At 37.3% G+C, this 21,259-nt stretch overlaps 1 protein-coding gene across 4 annotated transcripts in view; it reads left to right on the forward strand.

Annotated features, from left to right (window-relative positions):
- Positions 1 to 21,259, forward strand: part of LOC111508414 (uncharacterized) — a 546,485-nt gene that overhangs the window by 383,506 nt on the left and 141,720 nt on the right. For 3 of the 4 annotated variants that reach the window (XM_074179170.1, XM_074179173.1, XM_074179172.1), the window contains exons 7-9: positions 5,032 to 5,139; positions 5,451 to 5,643; positions 16,446 to 16,643. In XM_074179170.1, the coding sequence (XP_074035271.1) occupies positions 5,032 to 5,139; positions 5,451 to 5,643; positions 16,446 to 16,643 (499 nt within the window). The remainder of the gene's footprint in view (positions 1 to 5,031; positions 5,140 to 5,450; positions 5,644 to 16,445; positions 16,644 to 21,259) is intronic. The other variant, XM_074179171.1, reaches the window with a different exon arrangement.

Raw genomic sequence — 21,259 nt, forward strand, 5'->3', positions numbered from 1 at the left:
AATCTACAAGGTGTCGATGTCAATATACCTACACTCGTTGTGAATTTGCAGGGCTATGACAATACAACATGGATGGTTCCCACATTCGACAACAACGAAGGTGTCTCACCCTGTATGCATCACATTCGCAACCGAACCAACTTCAGTTGCAGTCTCCGAAACGTAGATATTTCATACAAATGGCTTCGTGATATATTACCAAAATGAAAATGTATAATACATTTCTATTCGAAATCATTTCTTATTTTTTATCAAACCTCACCGCCTTATTTTAATATACCCTTAACAAAAAATAGAAAATGTATGCAAAATGGTCGAAAACGCACGAAAAACGATATAAAACGCACGAAAAACGGTCGAAAACGCTCGCAAATCGGTCGCAAGCAAAACGGTCGAAAACTCACGCAAAACGGTCGAAAACGCACGGAAAACGATCGAAAACGCACGAAAAACGATCGAAAACGCACGAAAAACGATCGAAAACGCACGAAAAATAGTCGAAAACGCTCGCAAATCGGTCGCAATTAAAACGGTCGAAAACTCACGCAAAACAGTCGAAAACGCACAAAAAACGATCGAAAACGCACGAAAAACGATCGCAAACGCACGAAAAATAGTCGAAAACGCTCGCAAATCGGTCGAAAACGCACGCAAAACGATCGAAACTTATGCAAAATAACGTATTTTGAAATGTCATTGTCGAATACTTCGCTTCCCCATTGCCCTCACGTAGAGTCCACAACGTCTAACCCCTCGACACTTTTGGGTCTCCTCTTGCTCCTGATGATGCTAACTTGGTTAACAGAGATGCGACTTGGTGTCGTTCTGACATGTTGGAACGCACTTAGTCATCACCATACAATTTTTATCGAGTCGTTCACGCTTAATTTTGAAACTGGCAACGCTACATTGCTCCATAAACAACGATTTATTTTACTACCGGCAACACCGAACCTGTCATGCTGGCATTGGCAGCGTATAACCTCGATACCATCTCTATCTCTCTTTGCGTCGATTACGTCACACGTGTCTCTCACTCTTACAGACACATGCACATCGTTACATGAAATATCAATTCTTTTCAAAATCTAAGTATATTTTTCTATCTTCTTCAAGGAAATGACGATAACAGTTGTTATCATGGGATAACAACTGTTATCGTCATTTGTTCCCTTGGTCGGACTCTGGAAACGGGCCGGCGATGTCGATGGCGATTCTCTCAAAAGGACTACCCACGTTATACTGGCGCATTGGAGCTTTCGGTCGTATCCTAGGTCCGTTACTGGCAGCACATACAGCACACTTTCTGCACCAGTCCTTGACGTCGGCTTGACAATTAACTCAGTAAAACTGTTGTCTCACTCTCTGGAGAGTCTTTGTTACTCCCAGATGTCCTCCCGTAGGACTTAACCGCTGGCGAATAACCTACTACCTCCTGCCACGATGGTCTTCGATTACTTCTCTTCCATCCGATGACTAAACCAAGATCTGGGTCTTTCTCTTGGTCTTCATTGATCTCATTATCCTCCCAGTTGTCGTCCATAGCTCTAGTTCAACAAATATCTGCTTCTTTCTCTTCTGTTCGTCGGCAATGTGAGCAGTCTTCGCATGGTCTCCGTGACAGGGCATCTGCGTTTTTATGGCTAGTCCCAGCTTGATGTTCTATTTTGAAGTCAAATTCTTGTAGTCTCTCAATCCAGCGCGCTACCTGGCGCTGGGGATTTTTGAACTGCAGAAGCCATTTGAGAGCCGCATGGTCCGTTCTCAACAGAAATCTTCTTCCATACACGTATTTGACAACGGCCAACAGCTCTCGCCTGGTGACACAATAATTGCGCTCTGGTTTACCGAGCGTTTTGATGAAGTAGCCAATAACTTTCTTGTCCATCCTGGATCTGAGAAAGGACTGCTCCAAGTTCGACGTTGCTGGCGTCCGTATCTAAAATGAACATTCCGTCAGGTAGGGGATAGCTCAAAACAGGAGTCTTGCAAAGCTCTTTTCAACTTCTTGAACGGGTCTTGGCATTCCTCAGACCACTGGAACTGCCACAATCCTGAGCCTATGGTGAAAGCTCTCGATCTTCTGGGGTTAATTCAACTTGCCAATATCCGCTCTTCAAATGCAAAGTCAAGAAAATTGTGGAGCCGGCTAGCGTGTCTGGGGTGTCGTCGATTCTTGAAAGAGGGTAGCTGTCTTTCTTCGTCACGTGATTAGTTGGCGATAATCCACGCAGAACCTTGTCGAGCCGTCTTTCTTCTTCACTAATACGACTGGGGAAGACCAGGGGCTGTCAGAAGGTTTGATGACTCCTTCTTTTTCCATCGCTGACTATCTTGTCTGCCTCTTTATTTTTTCTAGCTGATTGCCGGATTGGCCGGGTTGGCCGGATTGGCCCCGTGTCGATTTTATGCAAAACCACATCCGTTGTGCCGCCTTTTCCTTCTCCAATATCGAAGATTTCCTGGTACCTCTTGACTAACTCCCTCAATTTACATCGGTGAGTTGATGGTATATCCTTGGAGGAAATGTTAATTAACTTCTCCAACTCTTTAGGCAAGTTGTTGGCTTAGCTAACTGAACTGCGTAAACTCCGTATCACAGAGGAAATGGACGAACAGTGCCCCAGCATTGTTCTCTTCTTCAAGGTCACGGGAAAGTAGTTGACATTCATGACCCTGACCGGCAAAACTTCATCAACACGCAACAGGGTCTTCCCCAGTGCGATTCCTCGTCCAATTTTCCCGTCATGTATATTGGGCTCGAACATTACCACATTTCCGCTGCTCGCACTTCCGTCCAAGCGAGCCTCTATCATGGTTTCAGCCCTCTCAGGTACGCACACGTCTTCGGCCAACAGGACCCTATTCAACTCTTCAATTCTTCCATGAAGCACCAGCTCTTCTCCGCCGACACGTAGGATGCCGTCTTGGAAATTCAGCTGGAACCCCCTGGAATTTATTATGTCCATTCCAATGATCGCATCGTCCTCGATGTCCGCCACCAATGCACGATGTTTCAATTTAATGCTGCCCAACACCAATTCAATTGGTAGTTCTCCAAGAACAGTGGCTGGCTCCCCTGTTGCGGTGCGTAGCTTCCAGCTTGACGGTTCAATTCTTGCCGGTGTTTTGGCAAAGGTTGGCCCAAGAATGGTTCTCGTCGCACCTGTATCCAGCAGCATGGTGCAAGGTTCGTTGTTGATGAGGCCGTCTACGAAAACACCTTTGTTTTGTCGTTGGAGAACGGCAACATATGCGTTTTTCACGAGGGCTTGCTGGGTACAGGCCGACGATTGCCTTTCTCATGGAACCTCTCTAGTTTTCTTGATTTGGTGTTGGTTATTTGAATGCTTGGACATTTGCTACGCACATGCCCAATTTTCCTACAGTTTCAGCATCTTATTTGTTTCCTCTCAGGCAACACTTCTTTCATTACTTTTCTGATGGTGGCCTCAATATCAGCAGACACTTGTCCATCTTCCTCGATAGCTCGAACTTTGTTCTGGCTCTTGCAGGATTGTTTTGTAGCCTCAAACTCCAGAGCGCCTGACGGTGCATCCAAAAGATGTTTGGATGAGCTAGTGTCAAGGCCTGCCTCGTTTCTTGGTCGCGAAGTTCGTCCAAGAATGCCTGAACTGCTAACCGCTCCATTACATTTTCCGGTGTAGCAGGATATGCCAGACGAACCAATAGAGCAATGTCGGCTTCAAACTCCTGTTGGGATTCTCCTGATTTCTGACAGCGGTTCTTCAGTTGTGAATGGTAAACGTGCTCTAGGTGGACCTGTCCATACCGCAACTCGAAATGCTTTACAAGTTGGTCATAGTCTTCCTGTTCCGGGGCCGTGAGGGTCGTTCCTTCTTCACGCAATGCCAATGTTAATGCTATCGCCTTTTCTCCTGCCTTTTATCCATTCGCTCTGGTCGCCGCTTCAAATTGTCGGCCGTAATGTACCCAAGGAGTTTTTCTGTCGAACTGGGGCGGCTTCATGGAGAGTTTTCTTGGTTCAGGACTGACTTCGACATCTTTCAGTTCCGGAATGGAGTTTTTGGAAACATTTTCTGTGGTGTGGGCAGAATTAACGATTTGGTTTTGCAACTTGCTAATTTTTCCTTCATCTTGCTGATTTCTGCCTCAAATCCGTCTTTGATTTTATCGCTTAATTTTTCTTTCATTCTCTTCATTTCTGCCCAATTTCATCTTTGATCTCCCCTTTGATTTCTTCTCTGATTTTGTCTATCTCTGTCTCGATGGTACCTATTCTTTCTTCGAGTAGACTCGCCACATCACAAAGTTCTTTCTTTAAACCTTCTGCATTTTCTAGAAGCTTCTCCTCCAGGCACTTCGAATTTTGTTAAATTTCATCTTAACTCACCGAATTTTCGTGAAGCTTGTCTTCCAAACTCTTCGAATTTTCTAGAAATGTATCTTCCAAGCTTTTCGCATTTTCCAGAAGCTTCTCTCCAAGGTTTACCGAATTTTGTTGAAGTACATCGAGTTTGCTCATTATTGAATTCAAATAACCCCCAGAGACTTCGAATAAATATGTTTCGGGATCTCCAATTCTTGCTTCAATTCGGCGACTCTCAAGTCCACTAGGCACACTTTCCTCGAACACATTTTGTCTTTTATTGTCTATTTTCCACAAAACTGAATACGTCCACTTATTTTATTCGAGTCCGAAACACTTATTTATTTTCACAAGTCTATTTTTCGCGAGAAAGGTCTATCAGTTTATGTTTCCGTAGTCCGGTACTGTCCACTTCGCGAAACACAATGAATCACCAGTCTCTCTGCGCGAAAGTTTTAAAGTCAATTTTACCGTAATACAAAGATTGTCCACCAAGCGCTCACAAATTTATTTTGAAAATCTCACTTCTGACGCCAATTGTAACGAATTAAAGAATTAACTGTCTTAAACAAATTTATATTTAACAATACTTCACTATCACAACAAATTTATATACACCACTTAGCAACTAACGCTTAATTTATCTTCACTGTTTGTTAACCGCTCGATTCGCTTTCTAGATACAGACTGCCATCTCGAACGAGAAGCGGGCTTTTATATCGGCAACGATCGCTCCAGATCTCTCTAGTCGTTTCGACACTCATCTATACTTTTCGCTGCGGTTCGCGGTGAGTCATGTGTTTGCTGGCTGAGATATCGGTCAGGGCCGGTTTCAGATTCGTTACATACTATCTTCATATCTGTTACGGTTTAGAATGTTACCACATGGTAATAGAAACTGTCTGTATAGTGAGTGGTGACGCAATTCGTTAGTTAAAGATCCTTCTTTTTATCATACGTCAATAATTTCCATTAGAAGCCCTGACCTAATAATTATAGTTATGTTCATAATATATTTCATTGTTCAAGTCAATTTCGATCCTCTCCTTTATAAGTATCAATAATTTTTTCCCTGTTTCTTTGTTCCATCTTTCACTAGGTTCCACCATTCATCGCACCTTCGTGAACATATTAGACGCCATACAGGTGAAAAACCGTTTCACTGCGCCGTCTGCAACAAACGCTTCACTATTAGAGGAGAATTAACCATGCACATGAAATCACATACAGGAGAAAAACCATATTCATGTACTTGTTGTGAAAGAAGATGTCTCACAGCGGCTGACTTGAAGGTAAGGATTTTTAATTTTTGTAGTTCAAGTATGCATGATTACATGATTAAGAAACTTGTTCAAAAATCATGAGAATAACAAAACCTAAATGGTGAAAAATTCAGCATTATAGGAATCTATATTTACATTGAATTGTAAAAATTTATTCGATTTCATATCTGGATATTATATTAAGATTGTCGTATTTGAAATTTCAAAGTATACGGTATCTCTCTGACGTCACAGTGAATAAAAATTCTATGAACATATTCAGATAACTCATTAAAAGTTTCCTTGAAAAAGTTCAAACAGATTTTCAATATTTCTGTGCACAAAGAAGGTACAACTAGTAATAAAATTTGATTTTTTTGACTGTAAATCATCAGAATCAAATGAGCTGCAATATATTTCTTTGTATTGTTCAAAAGTACCAAAAAATAGTAAATTTTATTAATGTAACCTCTATACTTCATTCGAGATAAATTTGCACAGATACTCGAATTGGAATAGAATAGAACATATGAGAGTCTCTTCCAGATCAAGTTTTTGAAATTCTTCATCTATAATTTCCAACAATTAATCAATCAATTACGTAGTTCAGAAATGCTTCTTCGTTGCGTAAGCTGAAAAAACACTAGAAAATCCAAAAAGTATTATCAATTTTTCCGATTTGGAGTGTTATATGTCACTGGCCGAAGAACGGCCGCTGATAGGGAGAAATCTCCCTAGAATTCCCTGTACCATAAATTCAATGATTATGTCTGCCCTCATCGATACTGGAGCCTCAAGCAATTTTATCCAAGCCAGTGTAATAGCCAACCTCGATTTAACTAGGCTCCCGAACCCAGCTACTGTGTTTATGGGATGTGAAAGTAATATAAGTAAGAGCTCAGGCCAAATCACACTTGCGGTGGAAATCGAAGAGCGAGAGTTCCAGATCAAATTCACTGTACTTACCCAATTACAAGAACAAGTAATATTGGGTCTTCCCTTTCTAAAGAAAACCGAAGCCACCATAGACGTGGGTAGAGGGTCGATTTATTTCGGACAAGTCCCAAGGCTGTGTATTTATTTCGAGACAAACCCAGCACACAGGGTTTTCCCAAAGAAGGGTATCCCGCTGGAGCTGGAAGACTCCCAATTTTCCCCTGAAAGCAAAGATAAGCTCCTACCGATACTAGAGCAGTTCCCTGATGTCTTCGAGGAGACGATCCGTCAGCCTCAGACCAAAGCGATAGTCCACAAAATAAGAGTAAAAGAGGAAAGACCATTCCGTCAATCCCGTTATGGGAAGATGTCGGAATTGCGGAAGGCAATCGTTCACGATGGAATCTCGAAATTATTAGAGGCAGGAGTGATCGCCCGAAGCACTTCTCCTTATTGCTCGCCGGTGGTATTGGTCCCCAAAAAAAGGGGGAAACTCCGGTTATGTGTGGACTATAGGCAGATTGATGAGTTAATCATAACTGAGGCCCCCTATCTACCTCCCATTCAAGAGACAGTGCGCGAAATGGGTAGGGCATTTATCTTTACGACGTTGGATCTCAGAAACGGATTCTGGCAGGCCCCGTTGGACAAAGAATCTAGGAAGTACACCGCATTCGGAGGACCGGATGGAGCGGTGTACGAGTTTAAGGTTCTCAACTTTGGGCTCAAGAACGGGCCTGCCGCGTTTCAAAAGCTGATGTCCGAAGTCCTGGTAGGCTTTGTTGACAGGTTTTGTAAGGTCTACTTGGACGACATCATCGTGTACTCGCACGACTTGCTAAATCTTTTCTCGAAGGTGTGCCTGTCGATTTGCAACTGAACAAATATTCCCAGGGAATTATTGAAAAAATTCGCAAAATTATAAAATCTATTATTTCCTGCATTGCGTTTTGCGGGTCACACGACTTAGCAATGAGAGGTAAACATTATAGTGAAGGTATTCTCGAGGATCTATACAAGCTGCGAATTGACGCGGGAGATTTGATTTTGAAGAAAAACATCGAGCAAGGGTCATCGTTCAGTGGATATTCAAAATGAAATTATTGGTATTTGTGGAAGCGTTATTAAGGCTGATATGAAAAAAGTGAAAGAGGCAGCGGACGAAACAGCTGATATCGATTGAGATGCGATATTTTATAATTGTGAAAGCAGCCACGAGTTCTAGCCATGGATTTGTCGAAGCAAAGCGGGAGATCCCATAATCAGCGGATCCCAAACTACGGACCAAATTCGTGGCCAACCATGAATTTACTGAACAACCTGAAATTTATGCGATTGAAAACAATAAATCCTTCATATCAAAAATTTTCGAGAACATCAAGTCATTAGAATTTGTTGGAAAGTTTGAAGAAAATCCATGATTCATCAAATCCATAACTTATTCAAATATTTTGTAGATGGAGATTTTTTTGAAATGCATTCATTTCAGCATACAGAATATGACCCTCTTGTTGAAATAATTTGTCGGGCAGAAAATCAACCCCCACCCTGAATAGCAAAAATTAAAAAAAAATCAATAACTTCTTCAAATATTGTTTGGGTGGGGATTTTTTTCTTTAAATGCATTCATTTTAGCGTACTTGAGATGACACATATGCCAAAATATTTTGTCGGGCAGAAAATCAACACCCACCCCAAATAAAAATAATTTAAAGAAAAAAATCCATAATTCTTTAAAAAATTGTTTGAATTTTGATTTTTTTTTCTTTGAATGTATTGATTTCAGCGTACTTGAGAAGACCCATATGCCCAAATATTTTGTCGGGCAGTAAATCAAACCCCACCCCGAATTAAAAAAAATTCTAAAAGAAAAAATAATGACTCTTTCAAATATTGTTTGGGTGGGGTTTTTTTCTTCGAATGTATTCATTTTACCGTACTTGAGAAGACCCTCATAACAAAATATTTTTTCGGGCAGAAAATCAACCCCCCCCTGAATTGAATCATTTATAGAAAAAAATCCATAACTCTTTCGATTATCGTTCATCAGGGAATTTTTTCTTTGAAATGTATTCATTACAGCGTACTTGATAAGACCCCTACGTCGAAATATTTTGTCGGGCAGAAAATCAACTCCCACCCCGAATTAAATAATTTTCAAAGAAAAATCCGTAACTCTCAAATATTGTTTGGGTGAAAATTTTTTTCTTCGAATGTATTCATTTCAGCGTACTTGAGAAGACCCCTACGTCAAAATATTTTGTCGGGCAGAAAATCAACCCCCACCCCAAATTGAATAATTTATCGAAAAAAATCCATAACTCTTTCGATTATCATTCGGAAGCGAATTTTTTCTTCGAAATGTATTCATTTCAGCGTACTTGAAAAGATCCCTATGTCGAAATATTTTGTCGGGCAGAAAATCAACCCCCACCCCAAATTAAATAATTTATAGAAAAAAATCCACAACTCTTTCAAATATTCTTTGGATTGGGATTTTTTTCGTTGAATATATTCATTTTAGCGTACTTGAAAAGACTCATATGTCCAAATATTTTGTCGGGAAGAAAATAACCCCCACCCCGAATTAAATAATTTAAAAAAAATCCATAACTCTTTCAAATATTCTTCGGAAGGGATTTTTTTCCTTGGAATGTATTCATTTCAGCGTACTTGAAACGAACCCAATGTCAAAATATTTTGTTGGGCAGAAAATCAACCCCCACCTCGAATAAAATTATTTCAAAAAAATCCATAACTCTTTCAAATATTGTTTGGGTGGAAATTTTTTTCATGGGATGTATTCATTTCAGCGTACTTGAGAAGACCCATATGCCAAAATATTTTGTCGGGCAGAAAGTCAACCCCCACCCCGAATTGAATAATTTTTAAAGAAAAATCCATAACTCTTTCGATTATTCTTTGGATATCCGAGGCTGGCTTGAACAATTAAAGTTCATTTCTTCAGCTTCGTTTACTGCCAGTCTTCAAGCATAGCCCACTGACTATTAAGAAAGTGTTTGTTTAGTGACTACCATGTTTCGAGCACTTCTTCTTACATGACAGGAGATCGATCCCTGAAAGCTATCAATTATGATACCCCCTACACATTTTTCATTGTATTTAGAGCAATGTGTGAGCCTTACCAGTTTTTGGATGTGCTAAACATTCTTTCAGTAACTTCAAACCTCATATTCCGAAAACTATCAGATGACGCAATTTGTCATGAAAAAAGAGAAGGAATTGTTGATATAATTCGAACTCACTTACATGTATTTCTTTATTTGAAAAAAGTATATTTTTTATTAACATGCGCGCTTGCTGCTTTATTTGTAACCTTTCTTTGCGCGCCTGCTGCCTTGGGCTTGGTAGCTGATTTTCAGGCTTTCCGGGTTCGGAAAATATCAATGGTCACTTTTCTAAACAATATACGGCTGATTGATCCCAAAGTTTAGATAAAATAAATATAGTTTTAAAAGACTTAAAAATACGCTTTTATAGCATACGAAACTAAAAAATGAAAAATAAATATGGTTTAGAAAACTAAAAACCATGGTTTTAAAGAACATCGAACTAAAAAGTTAGAAATGTTTTTTTATAATAAGCTTAAAACAATAATAAAGGAAAAATATTAGTATTATTGTGATAAAAGCCTGGGCGCTTTGTACCATATTTTTTGTATATCAAGCACCCGTCGCTTTTTTCACAATAATACTAATATTTTTCGTTCGATGTTCTTTAAAAACGTGTTTTTCATTTTTTTAAACTATATTTATTTTGTTTCTTTTATATTGTATGAGGCTATTAGATAATTCAATATTATCAATGTAAGTATGGTAAGTCAATTTATAATGTTCTTCGTTGCAATATTGTCAAATCAATAATTAGGTGAAAATCTAGGTGAGTATTTTTCAAAATTGTTTTTTATTCCCATAATGGAACAGTTATCAATATGAAACGACGCGGAAGACCTTCACACGAAATTGTAAAACATTTAACTGAATACTTCAAAGATATTTATTCGGGTAACATTTATGAACAGATCAAAAATCTCACTGCCGGATCAGATGAAATAAAAAAGGCGGCTGTATACCTTTTTAAACAAGTCGATGAAAATACATGCTACAAAATTGTTCAAACTATCAGAAGAAATTCAGGTGGTTTCCTTTATTTTCTCAAACCAAAAATTAGTATACTTCAGAATATAGTAATTCGAAAATGTGATATAGATGAAATGAAAACCATAACTTTATTGAATAACGTGTTCAATACAGAACATGTTTTGCAAGACTCCGATTCCAAATTTGAAACAAAAAGCACACCAGAATTACCAGATTCTTTACATTTAGATATTGTACCAGTAGCTAGTGGCACATCAGCCAGTATTAGTAATGTCAATAACTTTAAGAAAATAAGAAATAATCTCAGAGAAATTGGAAATACGGACGAGAATCGCTTTACAAGTATAACCTCTTTTCTCCGTTTCGATAGGACCGTGCTAACGTGCAATTCCTTCTATAACAACTTTATCCGATCCTCAGAAATATCAACAAGTAATGAACAAATACAGCAAATATTTCTATAACTCCATATCAACTCTATAACTCCATATCAAAAAAATCAGAAAAGAATTTCAGAGGGGAAAAAGTTAAAATTAGGTTACAGGTATTTATTGGAGCAAAAATTATTAGAATTCGTTAATAATGTATGTGTAATCATTTTCAAAGGTTATAGATACAATGTTAAAAAAAAATTATTTATGGTATATGCGTATTGTGCCCACAATTGTAAAAAATTTCAAATTTTCATTCATTATGAAAACCGCCTTAAAGACCATAACGTTGAACTTTTGAGTTCATGCCGGGATTATAATCACTCGAAAGTGTATAGCAGGTACCTATGCGAAAGGGTTTCAATGACAAATTTTCATGTAAAATTAAAAAATATCAAACCATCATTATTTCGCGATGAAACAGTTCGAGACTCTAATACAGCAAAAACGCAGAGTGGTAATCTGCAGAATATATAGTCCGATGCAGTTTTCAGAAAAAAAAAATCTGAAAAACTTTCCAGAAATGATCGACATAACAATGATATTGTAGATCTAGTTTTAATGCAGAGGGATAAACCCTGCATACATAAAAAGTGTTGGCCAACCACTCCATTTATATTCATATAGTGATAAACAATTTGAAGTTATTGAGAGATGTAGTTCTAGACCTGTTCTTCATTTTGATGCAACTGGAAGCATTAGAAAGCCTACATACACCCATAAATGTGTTTTTTTTATTATGCCGGTGTTATCAACACACATAATAAAATAGTACCTATTTTTGAAATGATTAATTGTAATCATGATATGGTATCTATTGGGATATTTTTAGCAGAATTCAAATCGTTTTCTCTGCAGAGATAAAAAAGTGGCCATTATTTTTGGAAGTTGTTACCGATTTTAGTTTTCCGATGATGAATGCCACCTTACACTTTTTTAATAACATGGATATGAAAATGTATCTAATATGGACCTTTGCAATTTGTGAAGGGAAACAACTGGTGGATTATGATATCATTCCAATACATATATGTTGTTCACATCAGTAATGATAAAAAAAGTGGGACCACTGAAGACTCACAGAAACATTTGAGAGAATTTATGGCCGCATGTATCAACTTCAGCCATTTAGAACAAGTCGTAGCTTGTTTCAAGAATTTGGTTGAAATTCTTTGTTTTAAAAATCGAAATCGTCAAATGGGAAAAGCCCTATTCAGTTTATTGAAATTATTTTCAGAGTAAGAGTCACCAGAAACTGAAGGTATTAAATTTGAATTTTCATTATTTGAATCACAATATAATAAGGAATCAGAGGTATTATTATAATACCAACGGGTATTATTATAACACTGAATTTCTGAATTCAATTTTGAAGAAATATTTGTCATTTCTTCCGTTATGGTCAGGAGTAATTTATAAAAATAATAATCCCGGCAGATTCAGCAATGCAAATGTTGAAAATTGGTTTTCACAAGTTGAAAATAATATTCTCAACGGAAACTGCTACAATCAAAAGTGCAGCAGAGTCATAAGAGTGTTAGGAAAAAAAGTAATTTCACTTCACAAAGAGATAATGTTAAGTATTCCAAGAAACGCGTGCACTTCCAAAATGATAGTGAGAAAGAAGTCAACTAATACGCAGGTACGTGAACGTTTAAATGAGGAATATTCCCAGACAGAAACTTGGAAAAAAAAACAAATTAAAAAAAAGCATTAAACGAAATATGAAATGAATTCAAAGATATCTTTACAGTTGACAGGATAACCGATGATGAGCTAACAGATGATGGGGACATTTTATCATCCCTTTCAAAAAACCGAAGGTAACGAATATTTCAGAAAAGTGTGAAAAGTACTTGAACGCACTCAGTAAACAAGATACTTCCGAACTAGAAAAATTAGAACAGAAATCTGAATTATGGCTATACCATCGAGTTATGGATTTTTTTTGAAAATTATTTTATTCGGGGTGGGGATTGATTTTCTGCCGACAAAATATTTTGTCATTGGGATCTTCTCAAATACGCTAGAATTAATACATTAGAAGGAAAATATCGCCACCCAAATAATATTTGAAAGAGTTCTGGATTTTTCTTTGAAGATTATTTAATTCGGGGTGGGGGTTGATTTTCTGCCCGACAAAATATTTTGACATAGGGGTCTTTCCAAGTACGCTGAAATAAATACATTTCAAGGGAAAAATTTCCTTCCGAAGAATAATCGAAAGAGTTATGGATTTTTATTGAAAATTATTTAATTTGGGGTAGGGGTTGATTTTCTGCCCGACAAAATATTTTGGCATAAGAGTCTCATTCTGTATGCTGAAATGAATGCATTTCAAAAAAAAATCTCCATCCACGAAATATTTGAATAAGTTATGGATTTGATGAATCATGGATTTTCTTCAAACTTATATGTATATATTATTCCAACAATTTCTAATGACTTGATATTTTCGACAATTTTTGATATGAAGGATTTATTGTTATACTTGTTTTTAATCGCACAAATTTCAGGTTGTTCAGTGAATTCATGGTTGGCCACGAATTTGGTCCGTTGATTATCGGAACTCCCGCTACGCATCGACAAATCCATGGCTAAACCTCGTGGCTGTTTTCACACTTATCGATATTTTGATGAAGAAACACAGGAAGTCCATGAAATGTTTGTCGGATTCATTGAGCTAAAAGATTTGGATGCGAAATCGATTGCACATAGCATAGTACACCAAAGCCCTCTGCTTTCATTGCTCGTTCCACAAACTGAATTCAGTTGTCAATGATCTAAATTCACTTCCTGAAATTATAAATGCCATGGGAACCACCAAAGATACTATAAACTTTTTTCGGTTTTCAGTTTTAAGGAGGAAGTTGATACCTAATATTTCCAAACTTTGCGAGACAAGATGGAGTGAGAAACACAAAACCATCAGAGTTTTTAAAGAAAATCTTCCAATAATTCTGAAAAGATTGCAAACAATATCTCAGGAAGGAAATAGTGCAATTCGGAAAAGTGCCTTCCAACTGCATGCGGCTATTTCCAGAACTTCTTTTATTCTCGGGATTATGTTGGTAGCCAAATACTCGGCTTTGATGGAACCCGTTGTCAACGTAGTCCAATCTGTAGCTTTGGACGTGGTCAAAGCCTCGGAACACGTTAAAAGGATTTTACTTTCAATCAGAAAATCTAGAAAAAGTGACAGACGAAAGTAGGAAGCTACTGTTGTTGCGGAGAAAGTCGGACTGGAGGAGGACATTACATCAATACCGCGTATTACGGGAAAACAACGTCATAGAAGCAATCATCCAGCAGAAAGCCCTTCAAAATACTGAAAGAGGTTTTTAGTAATACCATATTTGGATTCAATTATCACCTCCCTTGAAGTACGTTTTGCTGAAGACAACACGCCATCATTCGCATTATCTAAGTTACACCCGGCGTAGATGTAAAAGATGACAACAGAAAATCTGAAACAAACTTGTGAATCTATTGCCCATGAGTAACCGAACATAAAAAATGAAATCGAACTTTTGCAGCAATTGTGGCACGATAGCTTCATGGTTTCGACTGTACCAGGCGTTCATATTTTTTATCCTCCATAATATTGCCCCATTGCTCCCCCCTTAGTCATAAGCTGCCGTTATCTCTCAAATGAATCTATTCGATGCTCATTCCATCCTTCTATGCATCGATCACGTTGCACATGTCTCTTTCCCATGCACTAACGTCATTGCTTCTATTATTTGAAATTCTGGTGTCACAGTTCCCGTATGTCCCAGTCCCCGTATGGCTGATCTACTTACCTTGGAAGAGGAAGTATGTGCTGAACAATACAGTGACTGATGAGGTTGAGGGAGCCTTTGGAAATCTGGTGTTTCGTTTCAAGAGTGTTCAATGTACGAGGATATTAGTAAATAAAGACACTACGTCGAAACTCACAAAAATGTCAGTCTGTTGGATATTGAGGTTTTTGAGGATTTCAATAAAGTGAAATTGATGTGAAGTGTACTGGCAATGGGGCGAAGAGCAACAGTGGGTTTGTGTATTTTTGGGAGACCGTATATGCGGGGAGTACGTGAGGATTTTTCTCGGAGGATGAGAGCTTTCTCAGTGCCGGTGGGGAGATTGGAGTTGTCAATAAGGGTCTTGGTTTTCTTCTCAAGATAGGTGTTAGGTCCTTATCAGTGGGTTGATATTCCGTGGAATAGAGTAGTGTACTCATTTCATCAACATAGTCTGAGGTGTTGAGAATAACTGTCGCGTTGCTTTTGTCTGCTGGGAGGATGACTTTGGGTTCTTGTGGAGACTTTTAAGAGAAGTCTCCACAACAAGAAAAATATCAAAAAACAAATGTATAGTGTGGTATTGGTAACTATAAATTAATAGATCCATGTTTTTTCGCCACAACCTAACTGGTGGTACCCACTAACAGTTTTTGGAAAACGAACTAATGGATTTTTTTAACAATATCAGCTTTCAGGAACGACATGAATTATGGTTTTGTACATGATGGATGTCCTTCTCATTCTATTAGAATTATTTCAGAATGGTTAAATAGGAAATTTGGTGATAAATGGTTAAGACGAAATGCTGATCCACGGTGGCCTCCTCGTTCGTCAGATCTCATCCCGTTAGATTCTTCATGGAGCTATTTGAAGCAAAAGGTTCACAGGAATCGACCATTTAATAATGCTGCGGAATTGATTTGTATAGCTTTTCCATAAACATTTCAAATGAGAGTTTTTTAATATATATATATATATATATATATCAACATTACTAATGTTTTAACTTGTTGAAAATATGGTTTGAGAAACTGTAAAGTTGTGTTGAATATCGTTGCAACAAACATGAACTGTGATTCTTGAAAAATTAAATTCCAAGTCAATTGCATAAATATGCATGACTTCGAACAAAGTCATGCTCAACTGATTTTGATATGAATAACTTATTGAAGTGTTTAGGGTGATTATGAAAAACTCATAGTGGGAAAAAATTAACGGGAAAAATTGAATAACTAAAAATTGTTTAAGGAGACCATGTTTTGGTATTTAAGCATAACTTTCTACTGTAAACAACTTTTATCGAAAACATTTTGCTGAAGTTTCTGAAATAAGCGTACTCTTGAGCACGTTTTATACTTTTTGACCTACTCTGCTGTTTGCAGCATTCAGCGTAGGTACAATGGTTTTAAGTTTTGACTTGCAACCATTCTAAGTGCACATAAAATGATTACCAAACATGCACCAACTTTCGGAACTATCTGTATTTTGGTTGTGCAATTAATTAAAGAAAATCCCATATGTTGCACACTTGAATAAGTGATTATTATTATCGTTTCCAGGTTCACATGCGTACTCATACGGGAGAGAAGCCATTCAAGTGCAATATGTGTATTAAAACGTTTGCCAGTGCATATATCCTAAACTCTCATATCAAGACACATACAGGCGAGAGACCATATTCATGCACAAAATGCGAGAAGACTTTTACTCAGTCATCACATCTTAATGTTCACAATAGGAAGCATACCGGTGAGAAAGTGAGTACTGCCATTTTTCAGCTTACTATGTAGTTGTATACTAAAATAATATCAATATGTGTATAGCGACGATCATATAGGTTTGCTATAAAAAATATATAAATTCAAACCGAAAATTACATTTTTCTGAAAATTATTCAATGTTAGCTCAGAATAATTGAATTTCATGATTATGTATATACGTGCATATAATCTTGAACGTGTGGTATTGAGATTCATGCTTGCTCGACGTTTGACCGTGAATGATGTCACATCATATAATGTCATCCTTATCCATTCTGTCCCCTTAAGATCAACCTTGAGGTATGTCTATGCTATATGACCATAATATGAAATTTGACCTTGAGAATCCGCACTATCCACAATACGTGACCTTGAGGTTTGAACTTGGAAGGTATCTCACGATCTTGAAATATGTACATGTCATATGACCTTGAACATGTTATTTGATATTCGACTCCGTTCATTGTCTTCGAGTCGGAATGGGATGAGAGGATGCACTTTTACTAAGAGTGCGTTTCGCATTCTCCTCATAATTTCGTGGGGTATATAATTGCATACAAAATGTATATGTGCAACAAATGTGGAAAAAAGTTTCACGCGTAGTGACAACCTGCGTCGACATCAGCGCGATTTCAGTACGTCAGTGAGTTAGGGAGGACCATCGATCGAGAATGATGAAGAAGCATCAACCTCGAAGAGACTGAGGTTAAACCCCCTAACACCTCCAGGAATGCAGACTGCAGTGCTGAGTAGAGGGTGTCAAAATCGTAGGCACAGCTTTCAAGTATTTCTATACTTGAGTGTGAGTATTTTTATACTCACAATTCTTTGTGAGCTAAAGGGTTGATAGTCAGAACCACCATATGGATTGACCCCCATTTTTTTTGGTGATTCATAAAATTGAAAATCGAGATTCAGGTATATGAGCTATTTACATCATCGAGTGTGTGAAAAAATGAACTATATATTTTCAGGCTGGAGAATCGAGAAAATTTTGTATTTGGAGGTAAATGTTAAGTATAGCCCTCTTAGTGGAGCTTCTTACATCAAACTTATCAAATTCATCGAGTCCAACAAAAGTGTGGTCACATCATACTCCTACTTCTCAACCGTACTGAATGTGGCAAGTATGGATATTCTTCAGTTAAGTTGAAAGATTTCCCCAGATTTGAGATTATGAATGATTGCTCTATCAATGTTTATGGGTTGAAAAACACTTTCAAAAATGGCAAAATTGAATATGAAGTCATAGGCCCATTACTCTATTCAAAATTTAGGCTTAGCAGTCAGGCGAATCTGTTGAATATTACAGATGAGTCTGGTAATAGTCATTATTGTTGGATAAAGGATTTAACAAGACTAGTATCATTTCTAATATCTACACACCACCACAAAAAATATTTTTGTGATGGTTTTTTATTGTACTTCAGTGATGAGCAGGCTCTATTGCGACATCAGTTGAATTATTGTAATATCATTTCAACAACACCGAACACAAATTTCAGAATTGACAAATTTGGTAAATATGTACCTGAAAATATTTGGAAATTTGAAAATGTTGAAAAACGATTGAAAATTCCATTCGTTGAATATGCTGATTTGAATCTATTTTGTACCAAATCCTACACAGTCTCTCACAAATAAAACTTATCTTCATTAACTATATGCTTTCTCATATATCATAAAGTGCTCTTTGGATCGTCCAATTTTCAAATTTGTATTATATAGAAATGCTAATTCAAATTATGTATTTGAAACCGAAAATTTAGTTTTTGAAAAGAAAATCGATTTCTCATAAGACTCGAAAAAGCGTTTATCCTCTTCGAGAGCAGTACAAAGAATGATATATATTATGACAATTATTTTGAGATTCGAAATATAATGAGTTTCGAAAGTCTCGGGCTCCTGTAGATATCTGGTACCACGTAAATCGTCCCTGCTCCTGCTGAAAAAATAACGGAGTTATTTTTTGAAGCTGTGGTTTCTAGGGATCCGCTGGCTTTTTGGTTCTCCTTAAATATTTATATACAGGGTGTCCCTGGACTTCCTCTTTTCCTCTCGGGAATGTATAGATGGGGTCAAAATATCACCAGTACTTCATATAACTTTTTTTCCTAAAATCCTTCGTTACCAAGTAACGGGCCCTCGAAGTTACAAAATGAAAAATGTTTTTCTTTGATAACTTTTCAAGTGAATATTCAAAATCATCCAAATTTTGGTAATTGACTGAACAAATGAATTCCGTCGATGAGCTTTCATTCTGGAGTCAGTTGTTTTGCTACAAAGTCAGGAACGGACTACCCCCGATGGTCCACACCCCAAAAATTTGAAATGACAGATATTTTTCAATATTTTTCAACAAATTAAGGTTACTTGGACAATTTTATGAAAAAAGTACTCGTGTGGAAAGTCGATCGGGGCAACGAGTCTTGATAAAAATGTAGTTTCACTCGACGACATGAAACCCGCTCGTCCACCATTATTTGAAATGAATAATTATCAAAGCAGAAATAATAATGATAACGTTAATTCAACAACATTTATCCTGAGATGTCTACCATTATTCGAAAATATTAGTTTTTAAGGAAAATGGAAATGATAGGTAAAATGTTCATAACGAATTTTTATAATGCAAATACGTTTAACTAACGAAACTCAAGAGCCTCAAGAGCAAACAGAAATGAAAAATCCGCTACAGAAACTGCTCGATATGACCACCTTCTCTCTCTATACATTTTCTTAGTCTGCGAAGACACCCTCTCTGTACTTGAAATAGCATTCCAGGGTCGTTTCGTATGGCTTCACAATGTAATGTTATTCTATTCAACAATGCATCTCTTGTGTGAATAGGTATAGCGTAAACAAGGCTTTTTAGATGCCCCCACAGAAAGAAATCCAATGGATTTAAATCCGGAGACCGCGATGGCCATGAATATGGCCCACCTCTACCAATCCATCTATTGTGGAAAATATGGTTCAGATGGTCACGCACAATCAAACTAAAATGAGGAGGAGCGCCATCATGCATAAACCACATATCTCTTCGGGTTTGCAATGGAACATGTTCCAAAAGTCCATTCAAATCATTCTGAATGAACTCCAAATAACGTTCTCCATTCAATCGGTCCTGTAGAACGAATGGTCCTATAAGATGGTTTCCTATGATACCAGCCCAAACATTCACGTTGAATTTCCGTTGGTGTTTGGTTTGCAATATCCCATGGGGATTTTCTTCGGCCCATATATGGAGATTATGAGAGTTGATAACTCCATCTCTACTGAAACCTGCTTCATCAGTGAATAGAACTCGATTAATAAAAGTCATATCCTCTCTTTGCCTATCCATGAACCAATTGGCATATTCCAGTCGTGCTGGAAAATCTTGAGGTGTCATGGCATGTACCTTCTGGATGTGAAATGGGTGGAGCAGTTGTTCCCTAATTATTCTATGAATAGTGGACTTGGATGTATGGAACTGTTCTGATAGATTTCTGATGCTCATTGAAGGATCATCAGCGACGGCTTCCAAAATATTTTCCTCCAATACAACGGTACGTACAGTCCTAGGAGCGCCCTCACCACCTCGTTTTGGCAAAACTGTACCTACAATAATATCGAAATAAAATAACGTGCTCAAATTAATTATCAATTATTACATACCTGTCTCCCTCAAGCTGCGATCGACACGCTCGAATGTTTCTCTTGACGATACCGTTCGATTGGGAAAATGCTCGGAATACAGACGACGAGCTTCTCCAGCATTACAAAATGCTCGTCCATAAAATACATGCATATCTGCATATTCATTGAATGTAAACTGTTCGGCCATATCAAAAAAATTCAAAATATCCTATAGAATATTGACAATACAATGATAGTCATATGACAACGCACCACTCAACAAAACAAAATCGCATTCCAGTTTCTCATTTTTTATCAAAACTTTCTAAAAGTTTTTTTTGTCAACATCTGTGAAAGAAATGGAACATAATTATTCCCTGGATATTTTTCACCTGATCATGTGCAGCCGTTTTTGTAGTTCATTCGTTTGCTTTTAAGTAGTATAGTAAATATTTTTTCCGATGTGCGTTTTTTCAGCTAAATTTAGATTCGTGTTAAAGAATTTCTCCCATACAATTATAATTATCAGTGAAACTCCTCAACAGTTTAGCTGTGAAGAAGAATTTGAAACATTCGAATGTTGAGTTTCATGAGATTCAGATAACTGATCAACACGAAACGTGATTATTCCACACGTATTATGTACATACAAAATATGGAATGAATTCGATATTTCATAGTAGCGTAGCTTGTTAGTTTAAAAACACCACGAATCTACAGAACTTGATATTTCTTTTGAAAAAATATCTGCTATCACAATTGTGACTTAAACTTCCATATAGGTACTGTACTTTTTGTTTACGACTTCATTTTAGCATACTTTGTATTATTCCTGTTATAAATGTTGTTGAATTAACGTTATCATTATTATTTCTGCTTTGATAATTATTCATTTCAAATAATGGTGGACGAGCGGGTTTGATGTCGTCGAGTAGAACTACATTTTTATCAAGACTCGTTGCTCCGATCGACTTTCCACACGAGTACTTTTA

This window comes from Leptinotarsa decemlineata, unplaced genomic scaffold (genome assembly GCF_025532065.1).
Source record: "Leptinotarsa decemlineata unplaced genomic scaffold, Ldec_3_MD MMD2_tig00004433_RagTag_RagTag, whole genome shotgun sequence".
NCBI classification, from domain to species: domain Eukaryota; kingdom Metazoa; phylum Arthropoda; class Insecta; order Coleoptera; family Chrysomelidae; genus Leptinotarsa; species Leptinotarsa decemlineata.